Genomic DNA, 13,486 nt, shown 5'->3' with positions numbered 1-13,486 from the left:
GTCCCAACACGATTTATAAAAACTACAATACTGCCAGTCAGGTCCTTCGCCAGGGCCACTTTTTACGAGTACGTCCTCTAGTAGGTATGTTATGTCAGAAACGGATGAAAGAAGCCTCACGGGGCCCAAATATAATCCCACAGACTTCGATATGTGATCCCAAGGAAGGAAAAAAAACTTGAGTGTGATCTTTGTTTATAAATATAGTGTGAGAATAAATTTCAGCACAATTTATTAGTATACTTTCAAACTAAAGCAATTTTTCTCTGTTAGGAATTAGGAACGTTATGTGGTTTGATGCTCAATGACTGTTTCGTAAAATATAAAATGCGTTCTAACGTATTACGATCATCTGTGATGGCAGCTTACAATATGCCTACAGTTAGTGACTAGTGTGATGCTAGACAAAGGGCTGGACCGGCGCACCACATACGGCATGAGGTGATATCCCATTGACGACTCCTAACGGTATAGCATCCCCCGGCCTCCCGACTCTGCAGTCTGTCCCCTCCGCCTTATCTACACCGTAAGTTCCGCTGATATCTGACCCGGGGGACTCTTTTTACATCACCATGGGCTTGCGTCACGCTGTAAAAACAATGCATTAGTCGTAAGGTGATGACAGTTCAGGGAATTGAACGGTAATACACACACAGCATATGACGAATTTGGTCCCCGGAGTGCAGTCAGATGTGATGAATAGAAGGACTACAGTCTACATACAAGAGAAATACAAAGCACCGATACGCATGACTGACCGAAGGAGTGCCCAGCAACACTCGTGAATTTAATCTCAGGAAGATTATATCTTAGTGGGTATAGGGTTGTCTTTTAGACGAGACTGGCAGCAACTGGCGAATCAATGTGTCCCCATATAACCGTCTTTGCACATAGCTACGTTTCTATCAGAATTGATGTTTACCGAAAAACGTGTTCACGCAAATCTTTCGCGAGCTATACTGACTCTCTACACGCCTCCTTACTACTTATAAAGCTTTCGATATCTCTAGAAATTACCCTTTTGTCAATTGCCACTCATGCTTTTAGGAATTCACAGCACCTAATCACTAACATTTGCCAACGGGGACTAACCGCGTGCAGCTTACTTACTTACTTACTTACACGGGGACTAACCGCGTGCACCTCCATCCTGTTGTGAATGTTTGAAAGGAAGACAAGTTGACGGAGTGAGATCAAGATAGCTGATGAGCTGGCAATAACATCACCGCAATGTACAGATGCAATGAATCATGACATGGCCACGCCACACTGATGTGATGGTTCATGATACCACTGCGGTTCGTCACTTTTGCTTGGCCACTCTGGTTTCCATCGAATTTCACTAGTCAGAAGCCATTGCTGGTGCGAAGGTAAAAATAATCCCAGTCTAACCGTCAGTTCCCAGCAATGTCTAACAAGAAGTGGGAACCCTCGAGAAAACAGCTAAGCAAAATTACAAGATCTGTATTTGTAACACTTTTCATACAACGGTGAGAGGCAGCACACACGTGTGAATTGACAAGACAATCTGCGCCGCATTCGGCACAACACAAAACATCACCGGCGTCGTATGACGCTATGGAATGGGCAGCAATCGGCCCCACCCAGCCCACCCTCCCCTTCCCAACTCTCGGCACCGCGCCACCAGCGCCGCCCGGCGGCGACGCGGCTGACTAGAGGATCGGCGCGGCGGCGGTGGTGGCGCCACCGTCGCTCGCTCAGCTGCCCGCTGGAGCCAATTCGTGTCGAGGGGGCCGGCCAGGCGCGGCCCCGCCCCGTCTGCAGCGCATGCGCACTCCGTCTACGACGTCCAGTAGGTTTTTGGCGTCCATCGCCAGCACGTGAGCTGCCTGGAGCATTTGTCTGGCGGAGAGACAGCCCCGTCAGCTGGGTGCCAAGACGGTGATTAACTGGGCACAACGGCCCCGGCCAAATCCGATAGCAACAAAGCAAATAAAGACTGATGAAGCCGGACTTGAGTCGTGGCAGGGACGGAGCCGGACTTCGGCCAGACTTGGCGGTCCGAAACCATATCAACTCGAGAGCGCTACGGCAAAGGCTGGCTAACCGGAATATGGGCCATATCGACCCAAACCCCGGCTCTGAAGGCGTTCCGTTTACACCAGCTAGAGTTATACAAATGTAAAATGGACCTATATAGACCACTTTCGTGAATGCTGCTGACAATTATTGTTAAATGAATCACATTATTGAAGGAATGACTTTCTTAAAGGCATTATTACTCGACTACACATTTCGCACGTCCAGCAGAGACACGAGAACTAAGTTCAAAAGCTCACTTTCTGTACTCCTCGTCCAGTGTTGTGGTGCTGTAGCGCTGTGCCTGCTTCAGCGACGTCACCAGCTCCTGCATATCCTTCCCCAGCACCTTGTGCGCCATCTCGATCTGCGAGATGGGGATTGAGTGAATTGTGCATCACACATCAACAGTCAACGCAGGAAACGCCGGTGACAGTGGGAGCTTCGATGCTGCTTTACGGCAGGGCTGCGGAGTCGGAGTCGGAGTCGGAGTCGGAGTCGGAGTCGGTCGGAGTCGACAGTTGTGACCGGAGTCGGAGTCGGAGTCGATTTTAGAAACCCGAGCCGGAGTCGGAGTCAGAGTCACCGAAAATCTGTCGACTCCGCAGCCCTGCTAGGTCTGCGGAGTCGGAGTCGGGAGTTGGAGTCGGTCGGAGTCGACAATTCTGCCCGGAGTCGGAGTTGGAGCTGGTTTTTGAAAACCGGAGTCGGAGTCGGAGTCGGAGTCGCCGAAAATCCATCGACTCCGCAGCCCTGCTTTACGGAACTGCATTTATCCCCGAAATACTCTTCCCGTGGCTCCAAAATATTGGTTTACCATCTACAACGAGATGAATGTTGTGATGCAAATGCTTGTTCGTCCCATCTCCCTAAACCTTTGCACGGCTCATCTCCCTGTAAGTCACATCATCTCACATCCTCCCTCCGTCCCTCCGTCCTCTCCTCTTCCCTCTCTCTCCCTCCCCTCTCACCTCTCTGTGAGCTGACGCCGGGAACGAGGGCACCTCTCCATCCACCGAAGCCAGCAGCTCCCTGAGCTCGTACCCCACGTCCTTGACCAGGTCTAGGTAGCTGTTGGCCCTGCCGGCCTGTACTCCGCGCGACAGGGCCATCACCGTTCGGACTACCTCGGTGGTACAGTCGTACACCCGGTCACCGGTACGGTCGATGTCCGCGGTGGGAGTCAGCTCCGCGCGCTGGGGAGAGAGAGAAGGGGTCAGCTCCGCGCGCTGGGGAGAGAGAGAAGGGGTCAGCTCCGCGCGCTGGGGAGAGAGAAGAGGCAGCTCCGCGCGCTGGGGAAAGAGATAACAAGAGAGTTCCGTACGCTAGCTCCGTATACGGAGCTAGTGCCGGGAGCTCCGGCGCTAGCTCCAAACGTATACGTTTGGAGAGAGGTCGAGGTGAGGTGATGGGCTGATGAAGTGGATTTAAAACGCACCTACTGAGCTGACGATTATTTCAAGACGATGGCTTATTACACTGCACTCGCCCCAAAGGAAGTTTACTATGTCGGTAGTCGGTACGGAATCCACCGGAACATGACCAAAAGCAAGCTCATCTAACGGAAGGCTTGAGAAAAACAGCACATTTATTGCACCAACCCGTCAAAATGACTTGCAACCGACCAGCCCTATTCCTCAACTACCTCCCAAATCTACATAGATCCTAGTTGACCACCAGTTCGCCCCCCCCCCCCCCCCTCCGTCCCAATCCGCTCCCAATAGCCCACCTTAGCGACTACTGGCCGCTCCGTGGAGCTGTGTGCCGACGACGGTTTACTACTGGAGCCGTCTGAGCCGGTGTCCGCGCCGGAGAGAGCGGGTGAGACCCCTCTGTGTGCTCCACACGGGTCTCCGCAGTCGGAGTCGGAGCGGTCCGAGGAGGTTCCCACGGACATCCGGCGACGCTGTGGAGGGAGAGAAAATGGTCAGGGAAAGGGTTTTTGACGAGAATGTCATATGAAGCCATGTCAATGCTCATGTGTAGTCATTCTGCTTTGGTATTCCATATTGTAGTTATGCAAAACTAAGCCGTCCATTTAGGCTTTCGTTCATCAGGAAGTCATAAGCTATCAAGCAATTTTACAGTGGCATTGGAAGTGCCACACGGCCGCCGTGGGCGTTTAATGACATTTTCAGCCACTAGATGGCAGGAGCAGTAGCGCCTGAAGTTATACTAGCCCGCCGAACACTTCCTCTACGCCTGAATGCATACTGTGCCGCGTCACTAGCAGCTTGTCGCGTAGAGCTCTATGGCACATGTTTTATTCCCTTTTTTGTGTGTGTGTAATTCAAAAAGGTATTTTCTAGTGCTCCACATACTTTCTGTACCTTCCATGTAATGTTATTTATTCAACCCTTCCTTTTGTTTTCTTCTTCCAAGCCCCATGACCTAGCAACCATGACACTTCAATCAATCATAGCAGTCATGAGTTGTATATTAGGTATATTTAGATACTCATCCCTGTATGAAATAGCGGTAACTCCATAGCTTATAAACAATATCACCCGTCCCAGACCCACATCAAGCCGCTTTATGACACACTCTCCCGTTCCTCACCAGTTCATCTCCGTGCGGCCGCTCGCCGTGCCTGTTTGGCCTCTCCAGCCGCTCCCTGGAGTCGCACAGCTCCTGATCCTGACGACGGGCTATGTCCTCTGGAGGCAGGGGAGGTTTCTGGGGTGGGTGGGGAGGGGAGGGTCAGTTGGTGGAGGAAAGCGAGAACGATATGACACTAGATATAAATTATGTGCTACTTACTAAAAATATAATATTAAATCCTGGATAACGCTGAAATTGTATATGATTGTCGTTGATAATATAATAATCCCAAAGTGTCCTAATTGGAAAAAAAAATATTGCTGAAAATTATCAATATTTAATTCGAAAGCTATATCAATCAAATCAATAACACCAAAAACGTTAATGAACAACAGAATGTACGTCTCGTGAAACAGCACATTTTTAGCAGCTTTCAAGCGAAAACAAACCGTAAAACTAAGCTACAACCCAGAAGACGCTACGAATCAACAACCGTAACAAACTAGACCCAACCATGAAGCGAGTTTTCTACAGGAATAGGATGATGTTTACAAGACATCCTATTGAACACAGCAGTATGAACAAAGCTCACACAGAGATATAAGGACAGGATGAGCCATTACAGTCAGCAGGTGCGGTGCTGAGCGTATGAAGAGATTCGGTGCAGAGAAAACGCGAGTGCAGTGTGACCACGAATCAACATCCCCAAAATGTACACTACCTGTGCTGAAGAGTACAAAGAGTACACGAGACTGGTTATACCAGTAACGTGTGCAGCAGAATGCGCCTGGAAGCGGCGCTTCAGTGCCTAAGGCTACAATATACATCAGATCCCTGTGCTTTAGCGTGACCTGTTGTCGGTTTCGGAGGCAGCCAATCGTCCATGAAAGCTACAGAGTGAACAGAAATACAAAACATACGCATCTTTTCTAAATCTCCAGTCCACACTGTAGCTTTCCCGCACGAAGATGGCTACCTCGTCGCCTCTACAAGCCCAGTGCGACACTGCACGCGTGCTTCCACCAGTCTCTTCTACATCACTCAGACACCGAACCTGCCAGCTGACGCGGCCCTGGCCGTGGCCGCGGCCGTAGCCTGGGCCGTAGCTCTGGCCGTAGCCGGGGGAGCGGACGGGCGGAAGGTCGGCCAGGTCCACTGCCACTGTGTTCAGTACCGAGGCTGGAGCGCTGTAGCCGCCCGGGTTCAGACGGCCGCCCGAGTCGCGCAGAAGCCTGGAGAGGGCCTCCGGCGACTGGGCCACGATGTAGGTCTGGGGTGATGAGGGGGGTGACTGGGAGGGTGGCGCCGGCCGCCGGTCCACTGCCAGACGAGGCCTGGCCGGCTTGGAGGGCGCTGACGGCTCGTCAGAGTCATTGGAGCCTGTGGAAGAAAAGGGAGTCGCATTATTATTCAGCGTCGCAGATGTTGCTAAAGCTTCCAAATGATGCTGAATTTACATTAAAATGACATCATAGAAAGTTGATGCTTATGGCATAAAGCAGGAACTTGTAACTATCGGTAGCATGGCTGTACCAGACATGCACATACGCAGCATTCAAGCGTATACAATCTAGCCCATACCCATACCCATAGTATACCCATAGGTCCTGTTTGTATTCGCCATGGAGAGAACTGCCCTCACTGCTTTGATACTTACCCCATGAGTTGGCTTGCGCCCGTCGATTCTCTCGCTGTATCGAGTCTTCCTGAGCCTGCCGCTCCTCCAGCAGATACTCACTGAGGAAAAATAGACACATCAACGTGTGCTCCGAAAACGGAGATCTATGACGAACCCTGGCAGAAACAAATATAAAAAACAGTACCTAAATGATATCGATTTGCTCCTATCACATTTGAATTTCCCACTCCTCTTTGTCCCCATCTACCTACATATTTCACGATTTCCCTCTAGTAAGCGTCTCTGTCTCCGTTCCGCTAAATTTATGTATGTATGTTCCCCCTCTTCTCCTCCCTCCCTCCCTCCTCCCACTTCCTCCCACCACTCACTGCAGTGACTGTCGCAGCCGGGCGAAGCTGGGCCTCTTGGCCGGATCATAGTACCAACAGCTGAGCATCAGGGTGTAGACGTGTGGCGGGCAGTCGGCAGGTAGCGGCAGCCGCTCTCCAGCCTCTATCCTACCCACCACCTCGCTGTTGGGCACCCCCTGGAACGGCTTCTGAACGCCCAGTGTGAGGATCTCCCACATACACACACCTGGGAGAGAATGGGAGAAACGGTTAGTCAGCACAGCTCATAACAGAGCGGAGTACTCGCACATATACATGAGAATGGAAGTAAGTATGTAGCTCACTGATGACGCGCACAGGCTCCTGTCATGGAAAGTAAAATGGACAGGCTAAGCACTGGCTGAGAGCTCAATCTGTGGGAAATCCACAACAGATAAAATTAGAGCAAATTGAGCGGCATAGATGCAAACATAGATATGAAAACTAAAAATGCTGATATTTGTGCAGCAAATCAGAAATGCAGGCTCAAATGGGCACTTTAGGGGAGAGTGGGGCACATTCGTGCAAAAAATGGATAAATCCATATAACTGTTCTTTGGTTAGTGCAACGACAAAATTGTTGATTGTGGTATGGAAAGGAAATATTGCAGATATTTTTCCTCTTTAAAAGTTATCCTCTAAAATTATTGCTTCTATTAGAAAAAATGACTTTTAATAACTCTGAACGTTTGCACGAAACTGCCCCACCTATGGGGCACATTCGTGCAAGGGGTGGGGCACTTCCGTGCACCCTGCAAAGTTCTAGAAATTACCGGGCATTACCAGAAATTTACCAAATGAAATTGGCAGGGGGTCATTTCAATTGATTCCTTTCGACAAGAATGCATTGCACAACATATGTAGAAAGAATGGGCTGGCCAACAAGAATGTGCCAACTGCCGGCCTCCGTGACCTCGCCAAGTTCGCGTGAATTACTCGTCACGACGTCGAAGGAAGCCGAGACTGAGTCAGGCGAGCGTCATTAGTGAAACCTACTATAGATAAAGTCATAAATAGCAAAAACTAAGAAAAAATATGCACGAATGTGCCCCCAGGCAGTGCGTACACGAACCTGCCCCACAACGTTATTTGTAATATATTTCAAAATTTCTTGTTGAAAAAATGACACTTTGTCAACAAACAAGTTTGCAGCAGTTCCGTGAATAGAGTGAGCATCTTCGCCCCCAATTTTGAAAAGCTGAACCACATTTCCGAGTCAGGATCACGAAAATGGATGATATGAGAAAAGTTTGGAAAGCTCACGAATATTACAAATTTGCGTTTTTATCAAGCATGACAGCAGGTACAGTGTTGTCTTCTACGGTGAACGAAGGGCGGCAATGATAGACACATTTCCATAATTTACCTTGAGCTCGTGCAGTCACTCGTGTTCCCATAAACTGCTGAAAACGAATGTGCCCCATGCACGAATGTGCCCCACTCTCCCCTATGTAACCACCACTCTCAAGCATGTGCGTCAAAAGGAACAATGTCGATTCTCATTCCCGCAGTTCACCCACCGAACATCCAGACGTCGCTGGCGGTGGTGAACCGTCTGAAGTTGATAGACTCTGGCGCCATCCACTTGATGGGCAGCTTGCACTTGGAGGCCTTGTAGTAGCTGCGGTCCTCCACCCACCGGCTGAGACCGAAGTCGGCCAGCTTGACGCTGTGGTGGCTGTAGACGAGGGCGTTCCGCGCCGCGATGTCCCTGTGTGAAGGTAGAAAGGGTTATAGGGTAATCTGGGATGGTGTATAGATCATGATGTTTGCACATGTGGGGGGTCAGAGAGACCATATAAAATATGGAAAATGGTAATAGTAAAAAAAATTATTCATGACAGACATCATGTTTTTGGTCAATTTGGACATGTCTACTGCACGACATACAATGAAACACAGCTACGATGGAACACGAGCCTTGATTATAAAAGCACACAAATACCGGAACATTATGACACAAAAGAACGCCAAGTTATGCTAAAACGATACAACTACCACGAATTACTGTTTTTCTCTCGTTTACAAACACCCTCCCCGATCCATCTAACTCTTCCCATCCTCCTCCCCATCCCCTCACTCACCGATGAACAAACTTCTTGCTCTCCAGATACGACAGCGCCTGGCTGAGCTGGTACGCATACAACACCAGTGTGTCGAGCCTCAGACGGTGGCGGTTATCACGCAGGTAAGCCCGCATTTCGCCGTGCCGTGCCAGCTCCATGACAATCCACACGGGCGAGGTACTGCACGTGCCCACCAGACGGATGATGTGCGGGTGGTCAAACTGCTGCATCGTGTCTGGAGAAGTAAGGTCGGGTCAGATTAGAGCAAGTCTGCATGGGACAGATAGAAGCCAAATATTCCGATAATCTTACTGCAATCACTACCATCCGTATGTGGATGAAGAATTTGTGATCTAAATTCGTTTTTGCAAAGCTGATAAATTATGGCTCTCCGTATCTACACCCTCGAAAACACATAAGATGTTGCATATATCTAAAACTAGATGAGCACAACTTGTTGGCAATTGCGGAACACGACATAAGGCACCATTCATGCCACTTCCACGATCTTATTGGTAAGTACTCACGGGCTTCTTCTAGGAACTTGTTAGCCATCGAACCATCGTGGTCGATTTTGCACGTTTTGACTGCGACTGGCATGGGAGCCGCGCCGCCGGGGGGACTGTATGTACCGAGGTACACGTCTCCAAACTGACCCTCGCCTGTGGACGAAGAAGCATGGATTGAAAATGATATGTCATTGAGAACGGGATGCGGGATGCCAGGGAACGAGACTTGTTGCATTCGCTTCGAATGCGTGACAAGCTGTTTGATTGATCACAAACATATTGTTTCAAGGCGACTAAGTATGGTGTAAGGTGACTGACTAAAGGCGACTGCAAATCTAAGGACATGAACCAGAAATGTGAAACAATCTACCTTTCATGAACAAATTCAGCAAAAATGCCGTAAAATGTTGTACATATTCTCATGATTACTCCTTTTCCAGGCCACATACGACCGTCGCTCACCTATCGTTTTCTCGAGGTGCACGCTCTCCCGCGGCAGCTCCCGGTCGTGGTTCGCAGGCGTGCTGTAATCGTCCTCATCCTCCACAATCTCAGCGTAGTCGTCCGACAGAGGCGACCGTGGCGCCAGACCGGTGCGGCGGCCGGCCGGCGAACTAACGCCGCAACGACCGTCTGAAATGGAGCAAAGCAGCGTGAGTTGATGTGCAGATCACCTGAGATTATACATTTCTATGACTATAGCGATACACATAACAGCACACTCATAAAAAAATAGCAGAAGCCAAAAGCAGAACACCTGCTTCAAACCGAATGCGGGTGCTGTGGCCTGCAGCAGCGTGATTTCAAAAGAGGCAGCCTGCATGATGCGGGCATCATTAGCCCGAACAAGATGCACCCATCGCAGCAAAATCATCGTCGTGCTTCAGCCTGATATTAAATAACTTAACATACGGGCAGACACTGAAAATCCGGTTTGATCTAGTCGCATTATTCAATCTAGATTCTGGATCTCCATCATAGCACAAAACAGCGACTAACTACGAACTCATGCCATAATTATACAAAAGAACCTAGCAAATCCAGCCCACACACGCACAAATCAACAGACTTTCCTCTAGCCTGAGCCCCATCTGAGGCGTGGGTCACTCAGACCCTAACCCTAAGAGACACTTGACAAGGTCGTCCTCTAGCACGCTGCAGAGTGCAGACACATCCCTCCCTCCCTCCCTCCCTCAACGTAAACAAGCCTTCTGCAGCGCTGGCATTACTCATGCCTGAGTCTCGCGCACAGCCGATCCCCCTGTACCTCCCGGGGGGAAGGGGGATACGGGAGGGCGGAATCGCCCTGTGCCCTCGCAGGCTCCGCTGCGAGCGCACTGGGGAACCTGTGACCCGTGACTGCTCCACGGCAAACACGGGTGACGATGGCACATGCACATTGCACATTGCATATATCGTGGCCCCACGTGAATTGGCGCATTTGCTGTTATATCAGCGGGTACATCACATGTAATATGTATTGCTGTAGATGACTGAGTGGCAGTGCTGAAATTGGTGGCGAGAGGAGGCGAGGATTGACTGAAATTGGAGGCGAGGAAGTAATATATGTAATCCGTGTATATGTTACAGTTAGTATGCGAAATCCGTTAGTTTGCAACGCAACTAGTTTCGTTGCAAACTACCTGACCGGCCAGGTAGTTTGCAACGAAACTAGTTCCGTTGCAAACTAACTGACCGTCCAGTTAGTTTGCAAACTAACTAGTTAGGATGCAAACTACCTAGTTACTTTGCAACGGAACTAGGTGTGTTGCAACGGAACTAGTTGTAATGCGAAATCGACGAGGCAGTGGCTCTATTTGTCGGTTATATTCAACTTTTATGTAAATTTTAACAACGGTTGTTAAAACAAAGCTGTGTTTTTCTTAAGGGTGACACTAGACATAAGAGTAGGACGGGTGGTCACATTCATGGATGAAACAGTGAAATAACCAGATTCGACTACATAATGTGACGATCGCTAGCGGATCCAGAGGAGGGGCAGTTTCGAGGGGGCATTTTGCGATTTTGATTTTCTTTTTTTTTGCGACACACACTAACACCAGTCACCACCGCCGCCGCACAGAACAGAACTGAACTGTATTGTCCCATGGCCCGTGGTCCGGGGTAAGCGTGCGATCAAGAATCTGTCTCAACGGCCGACTCCTACTGCGACTTGCCTAGCGGTGCCGGGCCATTCGGTAACAGCCAATGCTCAAAGGGCAGGCTGCGTCACAGACTGATCGGTTGTGGAGGTAGGAGCTCGTCAGCGGCGCGGTTCTGGAATAGGGGAGACCCGGGAGGTATGGGCCGGTTTTGTGTAAAGGTAATTTTCTTCCAGTGGGCAGTGCACTGCCTGGGTCTAGCCACTGCAGTGGCCAGTGGCGTAGCCAGAAATCGGCGAAAGGGGGGCCATGGTGCTCGAGGGGGCGACTTTGTCCCTTGAGAGGAGCGCCATTGTGAGCTAGTGTCAGGGGCGTCAGTCTAAAATGTAACGTCATATATTCATGCATGATTTACTAGGTGTTGCAAAATACGAGGATAAGAACCAGGTTTCGCTGTTTTTCCATAAAATCCAATTAATGCAATTTGCAGCCCGGTGTTTTTTTTATCAAAATCTTGATCTTTATGCATGCACGATATAGGAAACGAGCTCAGGCTACGGACATTTTATTCTCAAAATACGCACCCATGCGAATTCGAAATGGTAAAATATACGTTGATCGATAAGCACAATCTTTATTCTTTGCAAAAAAATACAAGTTCACTCACTGATCCAAAGTGACCTGTGAACTGCAGCCTCTGGTCAACCGGGGTGGCCGTGCTTGGAATCTCAGACCGCACGTATGTAGGATTCACGCTGAGACTAATTGCCTAAATTGAGTCAAGGAAAGACTTGAACATTTAAGACTATGATATCCACCATGAGATCCAAACTCACTGTCATACCAGCAGCGACTGCGTCAGAGGCGACCGAACGCTGACACGTTCTGGATTTTTTTTTTCTCCACAAATCACCTTTACCATTCGATGTCTAGTGCGCGAAGTCCCTACTTGTGGACATGCATGACTGCATGAGTGCCAGATGGGTGAGGCGTGAGACTGTCCCATATAGTGACACGAAGGTTTATGATGTCTTCGGTCGACGTAGACTATAGAAGACGACTTTTGATGATTAGTGTGCATGATCGACTTTGAATAAGCGCCATAGACACTTGCTGATCTCACCGAACTTGCCTTGCGTAATCCCCAGACCAAATATCTACATTGAGGGCGAGGTCAATTTTGTGACCTCTCACTACCTATTAGTTAACCCGCGCCGTGCTGGTGGCCTGTGTTTTCCGTGTCGTGCTGGGGGGAGGGGGGCGTTTTCACGCGCCCCTCTAACTCGGCTCCTGGGCCACGTAGCGACACGCGGTAAGGGGCAATCGAAAGAGCGTAAAAAGAATGACGGAAAGACGTTGTTCAAGTTTTAGGTCAGGTCAAAGGTTAGGTCACCAGAGGTCACCAAAGGTCAAATTTAGTCCATTCCAACAATTTTGGAAGCTGCCAACGGCTAACTCGGGAACCAATATAACTACAGCCCCGCGGAAAAGCGCATTCGAAAGCTCTTTTACAGACCTTTCTGAATATCGCTCTCAGATTTGATATCAGGTCAACGGTTTAGCCTCCAGAGGGCAAAAACTCCAAAAATAGCAGATTTTATGAAAAGCGTTTTTCTGCAATAACGTTTGGCTCAAGAGGGTGACGATAGTTAATTTGCCTGCATTGTGTTCCTCTCGTCAAGACGCGTCAAATGAACTATACGTTGACCTTGAAAGGTCATTTTGAGAATTTGACCTCAGGTCAAGGTCATGCTGCATATCAGTCGATCTGTATCGTCGAGCTGACCACATCTGACGTGTTTTCACAGCTTTAGCACGTCTCTATCAAAGGTTAGCCAAAAAAAAAAACTGCCGGCGACCGTTTATGACCTGAGATGACCTCAGGGGCACACAGAAGGGTCACAGATGTATTTTCCGATTCAGTGTGCTATGTTTACCCATGAACCGATTTTTGAGAGGATTTTGCACGACATTCGTCCAAAAGAGGCGCATTTCACTTTTCTCCCACTGACTTAACCCTCGCCGGCCAAGGGGGGGGGGGGCGGGTGCCGCCCCCCCCATAGGGTTTTTCGCGATAGCTCCGAACACGCTGGTTATAGAGAGCTGAAACTTGGCATACCTTACCTTTGATTCAAGCCGGATCTTTTGACACCAACCGCATTTTTGGGTCAGGTCAGGTCACTGACTCTCTCTGGTGACCTGACCTTCGGGCTTCGACCAG

The 13,486-nt window shown here is 49.4% G+C and overlaps 1 protein-coding gene across 4 annotated transcripts in view; it reads right to left on the bottom strand.

The window, feature by feature from the left end:
* Positions 1-1,449: 1,449 nt before the first annotated feature.
* LOC122379444 (focal adhesion kinase 1-like) overlaps positions 1,450-13,486 on the bottom strand; it is a 109,687-nt gene continuing 97,650 nt past the window's right edge. For all 4 annotated transcript variants that reach the window (XM_043361676.1, XM_043361675.1, XM_043361674.1 and 1 more), the window contains exons 8-19: positions 9,626-9,796; positions 9,182-9,316; positions 8,673-8,889; positions 8,109-8,299; positions 6,589-6,796; positions 6,239-6,318; positions 5,756-5,961; positions 4,600-4,716; positions 3,770-3,946; positions 3,012-3,236; positions 2,301-2,407; positions 1,450-1,863 (exon numbers count right to left, since the gene is read on the bottom strand). In XM_043361676.1, coding sequence (XP_043217611.1) covers positions 1,719-1,863; positions 2,301-2,407; positions 3,012-3,236; positions 3,770-3,946; positions 4,600-4,716; positions 5,756-5,961; positions 6,239-6,318; positions 6,589-6,796; positions 8,109-8,299; positions 8,673-8,889; positions 9,182-9,316; positions 9,626-9,796 — 1,979 coding nt within the window. In that variant the 3' untranslated portion in view covers positions 1,450-1,718. The remainder of the gene's footprint in view (positions 1,864-2,300; positions 2,408-3,011; positions 3,237-3,769; positions 3,947-4,599; positions 4,717-5,755; positions 5,962-6,238; positions 6,319-6,588; positions 6,797-8,108; positions 8,300-8,672; positions 8,890-9,181; positions 9,317-9,625; positions 9,797-13,486) is intronic.

The sequence above is a fragment of the Amphibalanus amphitrite genome, unplaced genomic scaffold (assembly GCF_019059575.1).
Source record: "Amphibalanus amphitrite isolate SeventyFive unplaced genomic scaffold, NRLGWU_Aamphi_draft 000078F_arrow, whole genome shotgun sequence".
Lineage (NCBI taxonomy): Eukaryota > Metazoa > Arthropoda > Thecostraca > Balanomorpha > Balanidae > Amphibalanus > Amphibalanus amphitrite.
This window is presented reverse-complemented; position numbering and strand designations above follow the sequence as displayed.